The sequence below is a fragment of the Leptonychotes weddellii genome, chromosome 12 (assembly GCF_054177405.1).
Source record: "Leptonychotes weddellii isolate Sample4059 chromosome 12, ASM5417740v2, whole genome shotgun sequence".
In the NCBI taxonomy this organism is placed as follows: Eukaryota; Metazoa; Chordata; class Mammalia; order Carnivora; family Phocidae; genus Leptonychotes; species Leptonychotes weddellii.
In genome coordinates this window covers 17833448-17849279 of record NC_138380.1, presented here as the reverse complement: position 1 = coordinate 17849279, position 15832 = coordinate 17833448, and the positions used below count along the sequence as shown (strand labels likewise).

The 15832-nt window shown below is 41.0% G+C and overlaps 1 protein-coding gene across 5 annotated transcripts in view; it reads right to left on the bottom strand.

Annotated features, from left to right (window-relative positions):
• Window positions 1-6: 6 nt before the first annotated feature.
• CHCHD3 (coiled-coil-helix-coiled-coil-helix domain containing 3) overlaps window positions 7-15832 on the bottom strand; it is a 261763-nt gene continuing 245937 nt past the window's right edge. For 3 of the 5 annotated variants that reach the window (XM_081800073.1, XM_081800076.1, XM_081800077.1), the window contains 2 exons: window positions 10864-10999; window positions 7-199 (listed from right to left, as the gene is read on the bottom strand). In XM_081800073.1, coding sequence (XP_081656199.1) covers window positions 176-199; window positions 10864-10999 — 160 coding nt within the window. In that variant the 3' untranslated portion in view covers window positions 7-175. Of the gene's footprint in view, window positions 200-2353; window positions 2425-10863; window positions 11000-15832 lie in introns of all 5 variants that reach the window. The other 2 variants (XM_081800074.1, XM_081800075.1) reach the window with 2 other exon arrangements.

The window sequence follows — 15832 nt, the reverse complement described above, 5'->3', positions numbered from 1 at the left end:
TGGCTTTTCAAACTGCAGTTGATCAACTGGGATATGCTTCAGCTGAATCTGCTCTTTGGTGCTTCTCTTTAATCGTCTTCTCCTTAAATGGGTTACTTTCTTACTAGGAAAAAAAAAAAAATGTTCCGCCTCTGGAATTAACGTTGAGGAGTTCTGCTTGTTCTAAAAGTTGACTTTATCCTCCCTTCTCAAGCATGCTCTGCAAGAGAAAAAGAAAACATGAGTTTTACCAGCAGAAGGAGGGATCCCCAAAATGGCAATAACTATTTAGTACCATTTGTATTACTTTAAAAAGATCTACTCAAAAACACATAAAACAAGGTGTATGTGCTTCTTGGTCTCAAAATATTATTACTTTTAATGAACACCACTGCTTAATCATGTATAATCTCCAAATGACCCCACCCCCACCCCCGCCACCATACCAAGCTGAACTCAAGAGCGAGCATGGCCTGGATCACTGGGGGGTATGGACATGTGTGCTCTCTCTCTACCAGGGGCATTTGGAAATGTGTGGGAGTATTTCTGGTAGCCACAGGGACTGGGGTGAAGCTATTGTCATGGCAACAGGGGTGGGGGGTGGGGTGGAGTAGACGTTAAATCCCAAAGGCTCCGAGAGGGCAAGAATCTCTCCCAGAAACCTCTGCCCACTCCAGGCAGAACACAGATGTTCATGAGCTTGTAATGCTGGATGGAGCTACAAAGATAAGTATCTATTCTGAAATTGCTTTATTTTTGTGACTGAGGGTATGTGTGGGGAGGTAAACGAAGAGTTCTCAACTATCAGAGTAAAACTCTATAACTAGCCGGGGCAGGGGATATATTCTCTCCATTCTCAGGAATCTTTAAAAGACAAAAGTGATGCTTTCCCCTTTAGTTTTGAAATTATTCAGGATGAGGCAGCTAGGTCAGGTCCAAGGTTGCCTATAGTTCATCTGTTCACACCCTTCCAGCCATTTATTCACCCAGCTCTTAAACTGAGCTCTTACTAGGTAATCATTGTAGTGAGTGAGGTGCGATGGGGAAACCAATACACAGGCCCGTGGAGAATTAAGGCATAATATAATGTAGTAATTAGCTATTTTTAAAAAATACTTGCTAAATATATGCTAAAAATTAATTTTACTGAATAAGTAATACATACAGTATAAAATTCAAGATAAACAAAAGAATATTTCCTCCCTTCTGTTTCGCAGTTTCTTGGGTATCCTTCCAGAGAAGGTAATAGTTCAAAAGAGGAGTTGTTCTAACTCGTTCAGAGGAAGAGAACTCTACAAAACTGGAGTGGTCAGAGGAGGCTCCTAATAGGACCTTGCAGACCATCTCTCTGAGTCTTTCAGAATCTAAACAGAAGGACCAGGAGCGGGCTGAGGAGGGGTGAGGGCAGGAAGCAGCGCAAAGATTCAGAGGTAGGAGCAATCCCGGTATGTATGGGGGGCAGAGGAGAAAGACCAGCCTAACTAGAGGAAAGGGTGTACCAAGGATGTACCAAGGAAAAGAGTGTCCAAAGGGCCCAGAGTGAAAGCCCATTGGCTTTCTGGAAAAAACCTGTTGGCCTCTGGAAAAAACTTGGGAATCCACATATGTCTTTAAACAGGAAAATGTCATTTAGGAGGGTTACCCTTCTTCCTTGGCATAACGGATCTAATAGATGAGAGTCTGGAGGCAAGAAGACTAGGGCAGAGGCAGATTAGGAATCAAGGGTGGGAATGAGAAATAGAGCCATAAAAGACCTGGCTAGAAACATAGAGGTGGTGAGACCTAAGGTACGGTGATCCTCAGTGACAGGGAGAATGGTGGTGTCATGGAAGAGTCAGCTTGGGAATGAGGGAAAGGACTTAAATTTTGGGTGTATAAGAAATCCCAGATGGAAATATCTAGAAGGAAGTTACAGCCTTGGGATGAGATGTCAACAGTCTTTAGAGAAAGGTTTAAAGCCAAAGATAAAGAAAAATGATTGAAATAATAGGGCAGAACAGAAAGAGTGGAAGGACAAATAAGAGAGCATCCTGGGTCACAAAGCACAGGATAGGTAGATATCCTAACTTATCCATGATTATAAGCTACTAAGAAGTCTATGTACACAGGGCACAAAAGACCAGGTATAAAAGCAGGCAAACTAGTTTAGAGAGAACACATACAGAAATGGTCACAAAAGATGATACACTCAAGGAGGAAGTAAATTAGAAAACCCAGGTGCATCTAGAGAAAAAAGGAAAGACAAAGCAGGTAAAGCAGAAGACTTTGCTCAGCAGAGTTGTCTTAACAGAACAAACACCATAATGTGAGATTTCTCTCAAACCCATCATTCACATACGCTCTGTATTTGTTGGAAAAAATAAAAATTGAGCACCTACGATGTAAGAGTCAGACCAGACAATGTCCCAGTATCATACTGTCTCATTTATCCTCTTGTGGCTTGATCTGTGTGAGACAACAACCGTGTGTCCAGTTATTTGGACAGGAAACGATGAATTCCAGACATATAGACAATCTCACCACAACATTATACGTTAATACAAAATAGAAGTCAGTATAAAGTAGATTTATACTTGGCCCATCTAAAGGCATTTAGTTACTAAAGAAAATTATAACTTTATGAGTGATGCCATTTTGCATTTTGGGAGTTAAACACTCACTACTTTCTTCAACATACCAATGGGAACTTTAAGCTATTATCTGCCTGATCAAGATTACATGGCTGTGCCTTATTCTATAGCTTAGGTCCTATGGTTATGATAGCTATGTGTCACGTGTTGCAAAATAATCTACAGTGACCACAACATAATTAAAGCAATAAAAAGTGTTTTTTTGAGAGTCTAGGGAATCTTTTTACTATTCTTCTTTCTGTAACCCCAACCAAATATATAAGGGTAATTTTCCAGCCAGATTATATAATGTTAAGAGTATGAGACTCTCTTTAATCTTTGAGAGAGACAAGCTAGGCCCTGGCTGGTTTAAAGATCAGCAGGCCAGTCTAATGAAAAGACTAACAGAACACTTTTGAGCAAATATAAAACACAGAGAAATCACGACATTCACAGAATAGCCCGCTATATGTATTAAAATTCTGATTTTCAAAGATAGCACAACAGTTCAGCTAATGCACGGGGGCTCCAGGCCAGTCTATACCCATGTTGTAAACTGCACTCAGTTGCCACCAAAGGGTGGCAGAGGTGATACAAAACTTCTTCACTCAGTCAAAGACATTAATAAATACATCAAGTTGAATAAAAAAAAAAAAGATTGGCAAAACACTCTGTTATTACTATTCTAACTATGCAATAAAACCTGCTCAAAACCTAGGCCCAACGACCTTTGGCTGGAGGGATGCTGAGGCCTGGAAAGGTCTGTGTCATTTAGTGTCACCTTATAGGTTCTCCCACAGTCTCTGTATCGGTTCTGTTAAGTAGCTGCTTTTGGGCTAAATTTCAACACTGTATAAATTTAACACCGTATAAATTAACATAGGAAATTCCCCAAAGAATCAGGGAGAAGATCTGCAAGTTATAAAAAATTGCTTCCTTCATTTAAGGAACTCCTAACACTTAATCTTAATGTGGAGAAAGAAATTCCTTGCATTTGCTCATCATTCACGTATACGGGGCCTGCAGAAACCCTTTATGAACAGCTGGGTAAATTGCCAAAAGGAGAGAATGGCTCAGGCATCCGTACTGCTCCATCCTCTAGTCTCTCTCTGATTCCGGCCACCGAGGAAGGAACGACTGGTGGCTCACAGTATCAGACAAGAGCAGGGCCCCTGGAGACCACAGACTGCCTGCCATTTCCATTTATTAAAATGATCTTCACTGTTTTCCTCAAATATTTTTGTTCCACAGTAATCTCATCAACTGATTTTTGAATTATAGCTTTCTTGAAGGGGTTGACTATCAGAGCCATGTGTCAGCTACTGGATGTCTCAGTGTGTTGAAGAGGAATTACGGCAACGCTGGGTTTTTTTTTTTTTTTAAGATACTATTCAGAGTGCTTGTCTCTGAGCTCACCCAGCATCTCACCAAGATCTCAAAAGCCCTAACAAAGCTGAGTAAGGAAGCAGGAGGGTTTACAGGGGAGAATTGAAATGGGAATGTGTTTGGGTATACCTGAGTTTTTCCCAAGGAGGGACATGAAAAGTGGGGAGAGTAAAAGACAAGGGAGTGGTGAAGACACAATGAGGAGAGGACCGACAGAAGCAAAAGTAATCAATAAATTCAATTTAAGAGGAGCACAAGGAGAGCTTTGCCTGTGCACCAAGCATGACTCCTGACCACCTGCAAATCTGATTAGCTAACTTCCTGTGTTCTCGCTGTCTCTCCCCGGCCAGCCAGTGCTGTTCTCTATTCTCCCTGCTTTATGCCTGGATCTAGTTTCATATCTTCTCTGACAAATGCTCTGTGTAATATTCAAATTAAGTTACAAGTAATTAACTGTTTACACAACTTGCTGTAAAAACAGACAAAACACGAACATATTGCAGCTCTAACTCTTGAAGGATAAGCCCTAGAAAAGAAATGCCTATTAAGAAAAAGGAGTCTATTACCATTGTAATATTTCTTCTATTAAACCCAAATTAAAAAAAAAAAAGAAAATGTCGTAGAGCAACGATTACTCTCAGAGGGTTCCCTATGATAGAAGAGACTGATAACACATGTAAAAGTTTGGAATTCAGTTTGCTTTGATGTGACTCCAAGTCCGAAGGGCCACCCCACCGAAGGACGGGATATCTATTGTGGAACACGAACATGTCATCCTGAGTATGAGCAGCCCAGCTGGGCCATTAATAAATGTCACTAGGTGATGATGATAAAGAAGCCTTTGAACACAATAAAAATATGCTCCCACAGGTCTTCCCAGAATATTAACCTTCTTGATTTATCTCTGTGCTCCCTGAAGGTGGGCGTCTGTGGACATCAGAAGCAAACGCATAAAGAGAGGGGCCCCTGTGGTCAGTCAGGAGAGGGAAACAGGGTGACTGGAGGAGCAGAGCCAAGGGAGGGTTAGTCACAATTGTGAGCTGGCCAGGGGACCATGTTACCTTGGTTCAGTACCTCTTTCCTCCCTCCCACCCATGAAAACCAGGCATGGCTCCTCACCCAGGGGTACCTACAATTTCAAAGGAGGCAACAGGAGGGGGAGAAAATAACTTCTTTTTAAGGGGCTCCCGCCCTCTGTCCAAGACCTCTTCCAATCTGTTCCTGAGGCTGAAATAGGAACAAGTTCCCAGGGTCGGTCTGATGAGACCTCTGCCAGATGGCTCAGACCCGAGAAGCAGTGACAGGTAGTGGCAAGTCCTCAACTCCCGAAAAGGGAAAACAGAGACTTAGCAGGGCCTCTGAAAGATCGAAGACCTCTAATCCAGGTTAGGCCAATGGGCTCTAGAGTATGTCTGTCAAACTCTTGTGCACAGAGTTACTTGGGAAATTTGTTGAAAGTTCAGATGTCCAGGTCCAACCTTAGACCTTCTGAACCATAATCTCCAGGGATGGGGCCGGATGTGTGCATTTCAAATATGCTCCCCAGCTGATTCTGATGTTCACCCATGTTTGACAGCTGATATTACAGAAAACAGCAGGCTGGGTTTGGCACCAGGAATGGGCTATTCTGGTCTGGACTCTGTCCCATGAACAGATCACTGACCCTTTGTGACTGCAAATTTTTCCAGGTGAAAAGATGGGATTAGGTCACATGATCTCTAAGGTCTGTCTAGCTCTAACAGCCTATGACTCTGTTCAATCATTTGGATGTAATTTATAATTCATCTGAAAACAATGATAAAATACAGCTTGCTCTGGCACTGGGTTTTTCTTTCAAGAATGCTGATTTCTAAAGCAACGGTGACTACTGTGTTTTTAGACCTTCTTCACACTTAGACAACAGGGAGGTATTTGAGATGTCATCTAACACAAACCCAGGTCACAGGGGAGATAAAATGCAATGTCCTTAAGAAGGCTGACACTTCCTGCCATAGGAAATCCCTCCCTATGCCCTGATCTTAGTTCAGGTTTTCTATTTTGGGGGTTACCCATGGACTGGAAGTACCATTTCATTTTGGAAATGAAGAACTGAATGCACTAGCATTGGGCTGAAGTAACTTCATATTAAGATCCAGCCTCATTTACCAGGGTCTTGACCTCACGCTCTCCACTACCACGGGGTGACGTTCTGATCTCCCCAACGATACCAGCAGGAAGCACAGGCCTAAGGTAGGCACTGCCTCACTTACAAGATGTCCTCGTTTAGATCCTTCCTTTAACTGAGCTGCTTACTTGGCTATTGACCCACTGCCCCCTTGTTGACTTAAACTTCTGTGATGGTTTACCTTCTCCTGACTGGCCTCTGTCATCTGACTCCAGGCTCCACACTGACCTCTGTCCTTAGGCATCCCCTGGGTCTGGCCCTTGCTTTTAGTCCCAGGCTTTCCTTGGCTCTTCTGACCTGGCTTCCTGCTCTGTCTCTACACTCCCTTACCACCCACGATCCATGGAGTATAGGTGAAAGCCACTGTAGAACAGGGGAGCCTAGGGCTGGCTAGAGGTAGACAGCCTACATTTTCTAATGGAGTTTATTAGCTGGCAGGCTACATTCTGCCAGGTAGTGCTGAGACAGCTGTTTCTCAGTACACTGCCTTTGGAGAAACTGTTTTTACCCCCCCTAGTTCATTCCACCACTTTGGCTTCCCTGGGGCTGTCAGGAGCATCAGCTTCAAGGAAAGGCTATATAGCTGTGGGAGGCCAGGCAACATGCAGGAAAACCAGAAGTGCAAGTTTAAGGAGGACAGAAAAATCTAAGAGGCAGAGGCACAAGTGCTGGAGGTCCCCAAAGCAGGGCTGCTGCCTATACTAGAGATGCCTCTTGACTGAAATGTGCTCAGAGACGTGCGTCGTTCTGTTCCTGTGCACACAAACTCTTGCTCTCATGCGTGGAAGTAGAATTAGTCCCACAGCATCACAGCTGGAAGGCCCTCAGGGATCACCTAGTTCAAACCCATAATTTAGCAAAGAAGAAACTGAAACCCAGATCACCATGACTAGATTGGAATGTTACCTACAGTATTTCCCCAAAACTCTACCTTCCAGGGAACAAAGAATGTTTGCCCAGAGTCCAGCCAGCTTCTGTACCATCCTGTCAGCGTCAGGGTTGGGAAAAGAGTTGGAATACTTCGAGTTGCCCCCTAAGCATGCTACCCGCCAAGCAGCCAGATGTTGCAAGAAAATATTAGGGCAGTGGGGTGTCCAGGGAACGGAGCAATGCAGATCTGAGAGGGACCCTTTCTCTATCCTTTCCCCTCCTTTTGATAAAGAAAACTTGGGTACATTTTGATCCACTAGCGGCAAATATCCCTGGCTTCCCATTTCTCTCCCACCTTCTGTAGTCTCCTGTAAGGTAGGTGAACCAAGATTGAATAGGAATCAGGTTATCATGGTAAGAACAGGTAATTCAATCTTGGGGAGTTTATAGAAAGCTCTGAAGCTAAGCTGATATGAGAAATAAAAGACACAGTCTATCAATCGATGTCCTCCTACATTTTTAAAAGGCGTACCTCATACAGCTAGCCAGTAGCTTTTAAGTCTTAGAAATAATAATTACAGCAATTTATTACCTCTTTACCCTTATGAAGAATACATAACTTAATATACTAGAAGTAACAGTCTAAATGTCTCATATCAACCCACGAGGAATTGTTTAAGAATAGCTGAAGAAAGATTGATATGAGTAAATGCATGAAGAAAGGAAAAATAAGGCTAAGGAATATCCGGAAATTTTCCAATCAGCAAAATCTATTAGTCTATAGAACAGTGCCTCAAGGGAACCAGTGAAAGCCCAATCTTATGAGTCATTTAAAAGTGGAGTGGATTTGGTTCTTGGAATTATTCCAAGGGGAAAACTCTTGCACTATGCCGGAAATGGACAACATGACCTAATGGGTTGTTGTCATGTTGACCATTTTCTACATATTAGCATGTCTAGGTGGTTCTCTGGATTTAACAAGGGAACACAAAAGGGAAGCTGACCAGTCAGGATCGGCTACAGTGCACGATCAGAACCACTATACCGCTGAAGCCCCTTCTAACAATGGGCAGAGTCAGGGGTCACAAGGTTAGACAAACTTCACACTGAGAAAAAGGGAAACGTGGTATGAGAGGAAAAGTGCTCAGGAAATGCTGGTATTAACCCCCTGTGGCCATTTTGGTGTGGTCTTAAAATAGGGCACCTTTTTGCTGAGCTGCACCTTTGTCCATGGCCTTTATAATCCCACCTCCCTATTTATTACCTTTAGTCTCCATTACGACTTAATTTGATATTCATGTTTTTCTCTTCACTTCATGATCATCGTTGACATTTTCTCTCATTGCCTTATTTCTGTATTAGTGGATAATGGCGGTCTCTTCTCACACCCAACTCAAAAACCAAACACCATTCTTAATTTTTTTGTTTTTATGGTAGGTGTATCTTGGTTTAGTTGTTACATTGACCATCATGACTTCCCTGGGTTTCAAGTCTCTCAACTGTAAAACCATGAAAATAAAACCGTCTCTATTTATATCTCAGGTTGTCATAAAAACAAGCAAGAGAATAGATGTGAAATCACCTGGAAATCTAAAGTACTATAGAAATACAAGGTATTATTGCTTCTTGTTTTCTTGCCCATTACAATGTTGCCCATCTTAGGGTAAAAATACTTTGTGGACAGTTATCTTTGTATTATTACCTGGTGTTATATGCTCCCTAATATTTGAATATAAGAGTTGTGAAACAACAGGTACCTCAAAACACACTTCACAGAAAGGATATTAAATTATGTTGCAGATTGGGGCGGGTGGGGGGGTCCTCTTTTGGAATCACTAGTAATAATTTGGTGCTTTGGGATGATCTGTTTAGTGGTTTCAAAATGAAATAACACAACTGAGGGAAGAAGGAAAAAATAAGATTTACCAAATACTTTATATAAATGTAATCCCCACAACACTGGGGATAACATCACCCTAATTCAGAGAGAAAAATCAATGCCCAAGGTCACAGAGTTAGTAAAAGACAAAGCTTCAATACAAACGCAGATCTGCCCAATTTGAACTCCCTACTGCACCGTGTGGCATATTTGATGTTGTTACAAAGTAACTTTGTTTTATTCTATAAATATATGCCACTGATAGCATGGGGCTAGGTGCAAACAATTCAACACAACCCAGATAGTCAGGGTGAAGTTGAAACTCCATACACCCTTGCAGTTGCCACTTGAGTAATGTTACAAATCACATTGTGCAAACAGGCATGTTTGTCAGACGCCAGTGTAGAAACATACACTTTGTCACAGCCGTTCTTTGCACTAACTACTACCCCCTCCTCAATTGGCACTAATATCAAGTTAGAGAAATCCATGAGTCCGCTTGCAGGTCCCAGGTGCGTCAGTTAGTATCAGTATTAAAGATTCGGGCTTGTTAAGAGCGTATCAGAAGCTGTCTTTGACAAATAAAATGTACTAACTTAACATTAGCAACATTACTTCTACCAAAGACCTTTAAAGAAAAGAATCACTGGCATGCTACTAGAAATTACACAGTTGGAGTTACAAGCAAGAAACAGAAGAAAGCCTCAAGCCACTAGGCTTTTATTTTTTTATTTTTTTTTAAAAGATTTTATTTATTTATTTGACAGAGAGAGAGAGAGACAGCGAGAGAGGGAACACAAGCAGGGGGAGTGGGACAGGGAGAAGCAGGCTTCCCGCGGAGCAGGGAGCCCGATGCGGGGCTCGATCCCAGGACCCTGGGACATGACCTGAACCGAAGGCAGACGCTTAATGACTGAGCCACCCAGGTGCCCCAAGCCACTAGGCTTTTAAAGAAAACATGGGCTTTTAATAAATCCTGATTATGTTTTTTTCTACTAGTGTTGATGTTACTTTCCAGCTACACAGATAATACCAACCCTCCCATAAATATCAGAAATTTATAGTGTTAGAAATTTACACTAAGTGGTTTTATTATAACTACAGCAAATTAGACTGCAGAAAGGCATGCTGTGTAACTCAAACACTAGATTTAGTTGGGTCAGAAGGTCAACTCTAGGGAGTCTGTCAGCAGAAAGAATCAAGGTTTCCAACAATTTCTGTCAGAACAACCTACATCCAACTGTTAAGTCAGTTAAATGATAGGCAATTATGTGACCTGCCAGAACTGATCATTTGCTTCAGCGTTTATCATTAGCTTTCTAAAGCATGTGAATTAGAGAAAACACATTGTCCTGTGAACATCGAATTATTCTGGAATGGGGGGAGGGTCAAAAGAAGAGTATGGCTGCGGTACATAAAAGTGATGGAAAGTGTTGCCTAAATCCCATCTCTGGCCTCACTTTCCCTGCTCAATCCGGTGGGCTCTACCAACTGGTAGAAGACTGAATGGAACTCGAAAGGTGGCTTTTTGTTTTAGCTCTCTGTTTGTTTTTTGTGTTTCTAAACCAGGCTCTCTGCACAACTGCTTGCTGCTTACAGACCCTAAGCTGTTGGCCCCTTAACTTGTATCCTTCCTCTTTGCTGGCTTTGAGTATTAGCCAAGAAATATGGGGCAATGGCGTTCAGGACACAATTATCATAAAGGACAGAAGTTCAAAGCAACTGGAAAAAAATATTGTTTTAGTAAGAATCTTTGTCTTTCCTGCAAGTTTATAAAGGAGTTACACACAAGGAGAATATGGGCTCTTCCCACAACCAGCTGGACGGAAGTTGATTACTAACTAACGGACCTGTTATGGCAATTTTTGACGATGACGACTAGTTTGGCTTATAAAGCTCTTCCGTCCTTATCCCTGCCCCACGATGCCGGGCTTGCTTTCTCCTGGTGCCCCAGTTAGCGGGGCCTGCGCACCCACCTGCTTGGCCTGACGGACACAGTGCATGTACTGGCTGGCCAGAGCGGAGCAGCCGAGGGTCTGCTGGGAATTCTGGCGGTAACACTGGAGAATTCTGGCCTGCAGATCAGCACAGACAGGACGAAACTCATACCGCCTACAAACAAAAACAGGAACCAGTGAGACAAACGGTCTTCAATCAGAGCGAAGATCAAGGCTAAAGAGTATGTAAAACATAAGATATAAATGTTGCAAGTGTAGAAAAAAAGTTTCTAAAAATGATTTCTATGAAATTAGTTCCAGTAATTGATACCACCATGAGCCTCTCCGGACACTGTAACATTCCCAACCAAACCTATACCTAAATCAGGTGAATGGTGCCAATACTCTTCAGCCTAGTCAGCCAAATCAAAAACCTGAGAGCCCTAACTTCTCTCTTTCATGCCCACATCCAACAGGTTGCAAAGTTCGAGATAATGCAGTCTGGTCCTCCTTCTCTATATGCACTGCCATTACATTAATTCATAATCACTTTTATCCTGGAATCAGGCAAAGCCCTCTAAACTAATCTTTTAGTTTCTGCCTCTTTACTCCTGCCTTCCAGAAGGTTCTAACACTGAGACCGTATCTCTCCCTACTGCTTTCTAAACAAAATGCAAGGTCAACCAGGCAAGTCCTTCTGGATCAGGTTTCCACCTACTCTTCAGCCTTCATTCCCTACATTGCTTCAGCCTGACCAAACCACTTTCAGGGTTTGATCTATACATGTCCCTTCATGTTTCTGCTCATGCTGCTCTTGATCTTGGACATGCCCTGTACCCAAACTCCCACCCATTCCTATATATCCAGAAAATAAGGACTCGACTTTCAATATTTGAGCTAAGTACTGAAGTGTAACCTTCTCTAGACAGCTTCACTAGCTCTCCATTGAGGGTGGAGTCTACTGTTCTCTTTTTGGCGACCCCACTGACCCTGTATTAGCTTCTTCTACCACTTCTTTCACCTTCCACTTAACACTGACTACACCATAACCTGGTGTAATTTACTAGCCTACATCTACTAGGAGGCAAATCCCAAGAAGTAAAGACTGTTATAGAAGTCATGCAATAAACTACTGAGAATACAAATGGGTGGAGAAAAAACATTTATAAATTTTCTGGGCTAAAATTTTACTAATTATACTTACAAATCTCAGATTTTAGTTAAGATTTGCTTTCAGTGAATATGCACTACCAAACATAAGTGCCTCCAAAAATCTTAAAATATACACTTGAAAAATGATAATAAAATCAACCAAATGAATTATACCAATGAAAAGGAAATATTCTTGTTAAGATGGTAGAGGAACTTGAATTATAAGGACTAAACATACACAGAAAAAATACATAATATTATCACTTTTAATCTAGGAATTCATATTTTTCAAATTAGTTTTATTTAGTACAAGAGGCTTCCAGTCTTTCATATCAGTTCTTTTTTTGCAATTTAAGTTTTTTATTTCTGTAGTAATCTTGAAATAGCATTATTTTATATTAAATGGGTTCTAAAAAAAAAAAACCCTAGAGAATACAGGGGGAATATTTCTCATCAATAAGGAAACCCCTGGGTGATGATTTGTCTCATTACTTTTCTCCAACCCACTAAGCTAATACTATTTTGCTTGTACAGAAAACTGAAATGCAAACCATGTTACTGGTCCCTGAGGGAATTTACTTCTTACTACCTTCTAAGGAAAGTAGACATACAGGGAAAAAAAAAATAATAATAATCCCACAACTTTTACATTACATCGCTTTTACTTTTTCATTGAACACTACCTTACTGCTCTGCCAAATACCTAAGAACAGAATTTATAACCAATCCCTGGAGTTTCCATTCTCTCTAAGATTTCAAAGTTCCTAATGTCTATGAATTTTTTTGGACATGGATTTCCCTAATTCCCTTCCATGAACATCAGCATCTAAAGGGAGTTAGCTATGCTTCGAAAAGCAGAAGCACAGACACCACAAACTTACTGATTATAGCAAGACACACATCTGGATAAATATTGAATAAAATATAATTAAGCATTACGTCAGCTGAACCCAGCAAATACATGACTAATGCCTAGGACTGTTCATGGGAAAACAGGGTTATGTTCTATCCTAGTGCTGAGGACCACGATTCTTCTACCATATCTTAGATTTAAAAGCAAAGGAAGGAGGATGGGGAAAGAAGACGAGAACAATCCCGACCTTCTCTTCAGCTCTTCCCCATTAACATTCAGGAAAAAGACTGTAAAGAATGAGCTTCCACATACTACACATCATAAAGAAGAGGGTGTTTCTTTTTTTCTTTAAAAAACTATTTGTGATGGAATAATTCATCCAATACTATGAACTCCTTAGAAAGAAGTAATTTAAGCTGTATATAAACATTTACTGAGTTGAGCTGTTAGTCATGTAAGTTAATGTCCATGAGTTATTTATGATTTGAAATGTGTCAAAATATACTTTTATCACCACAAATCAATACTGCTCACTTCCAGGGTCCTTGATTTCCTGTCTGCTGGTCTGGTCTATGTGTGTGTGTGTACACACACACACACACACACACATCTGCTGAAATCCTTTTTGTATACATTTCAATGTGTATTGATGATTAGATAGCAGAAAAGGGGGGAACAGGGGTGGAAATCAGCATAATTGTCTCCCAGTTGCTGGAGTAGACTCTGGTACATTCTTCTTGGATTAATCTGTAAGGGCAAAGCTCTGCCTCTGTATTGATCCACAATGCTTGTTATGCTACTCTAATGCACTGTTTTCACTCTGGGAAAATGCTAAATGAGATTACCGTCCACCATTAGAAGGCCATAAAACACAAGCCATGGCACCTTCCATTCAGGAAAAGGTTTAAAGGCATTTCCAATATGCATTATGGTAAGCCCTCCATATAGCCACTGAGTCAGCAATTGATTTCTATTGACTGCTTTCCTTCCTGCTGATGGAAAAAGCCACTACTAGGCAAAAATAACAGGAGGGCAGAATTTCAAGATACCTAAGAAGGAAAATTAAATCTTAGCTGCAAGAAACATTTAAAAAATTTAATCTTTGCATGAAAATAAGATTTAAAAAGGCACTGGTGAATGAGAAATGTAAGACAAAGATGAAATACAAATCTGGAGAACTCGAAACAGTAATAGAGAAGAGATAGAACAGTAATCCAAAAACATACTTGGCAAAAAGGAATTGGTGGAATAAAGTCGATACTTGAAAATATATATTGATGAAAAACAAGAAAAAAAAAACCAGTTTTGGGGTCACTTGAAATGACTGGGATTTTGATGGGTCCCACCACGTATCTCTACGCCCCTCTTCACTTTCCTTTTCCTTCCTGGACTCTACACTCTGTTCCCTTCCTCCTCCCCTCACTCCCACAAGCACCAGCAGCTGCCTTCGCCCTTCCTACTCCACCCCACAGTGGCAATGAGGACCAAGGGGGTTGATGACTGTATTCAGCGAGAGAACTGGAAAGCCAAAGACTTGAACAGAGAATAAAATCACTCCTGGTAAGGCATTCTGTAGCTGGTGAAACCATCTTTGCTAATGTTTAATGCTAAATATTCACTTAAAAGGCAGCTAAGAAAATAGATCCAAGTATTTTGCTCATTGCACTGACAGGGCCATTGTATAAACTCTGGGGAGAAAAAAACCCAGAAAAGAATACAGAAATACATTTGGGCTGTTTCTAATTTTTCAGTGCTTAAAATAACATGGAGATGGATATAAATTGTTACTGTTGTCTCTGATTCTTTCCTGGGGATAATTTCTTGTAAGTTGAATTAAGGGTCAAAGACAAATAAAAACATTTCGGTAAAACTGAAGCTGAGATAGGCAGTGTTCAGCTCTCCTCTTCAGACTCGGTGACACCCTGATACTCGGCCATCTGTTTTCGAGCTATCTGCAGGTTTCACTGCTGCTTCCCCCATCTTCATGTCTGAGAAACTTCTTTGATGTGGGTCTGAGCTTTGTATTTCGAGGAAACTACTTACCCATCTTTTTAGTTCTGCTAATATAAATGGCAAGGATAATAAGGTAACTTCAGAGAAGGAAAGAAAATATGGAGGCAGCTCTCCTCATGCCAGTCTCCACCAGAAGGCTAAAGAAGTCATGTAATAACAATCAGCAGCCACAAATTCCTAACACTCTCGGGAACACAGAAATCATTCATTAGGAGTACAGGTGCACAAAAAAGGACCCTTTCCCTGTATCTGGACCAGTAAGTATAGAGTGGTGGTGGTGGGGGGGGGGGGGATGAGGGAGGGAAGTGGAGGGAGGGATAGAGGGGAAGAAGGGAAGAGAGGGAGAGGGAAGGAAGGAAGGGAGGCAGGGAAGGAATGGACGGGTAGATGGATAGATATGAGAATGGCTGGTGCTAAAATAATTCTGATTCTTTTAGCAGGTTGCGACAATGCATCCTTCATGGGATCTGGTGATCTCATAAAATGGTATCTACCACATTAAAAGCAGGCACCAAACACAGCCATGGAGTTAAATCTTTAGCTCTAATTCCTATGGCACAATGCAAAAACTCTTAATTTTATTCTGTATTAAACATTTCATTAGATGTTAAGCCCAGGCGTCAGGATTTCTGCTTTTATAATACAAAACTAAAGCTCTCAACCCCATTGCCAATAGTTAAAAATATGTAATAAACCACTCATCATTTATAATAAAGCTATCATAAAATGCAATATCAATGAAGAAAGTATTAATTCAAAGTATTATCTATTCAACTTTTTTCATTTTACCTTAAATTACAATATCCTAATAATAGTTTCCAGAATAAAATATAAACAGCCTCTTTCTAACAATGCAAAATCCGAAAGACAATTCAATTACACTTAAAAGGCCAAACATCTCCAAAAGCTGCTTGCTTTCTTAGTTTCAACTTGTCTCCATATACACGTTGCTATAAAATCTGAAAAAATAAAGTGAAATAAAAGCAGGGG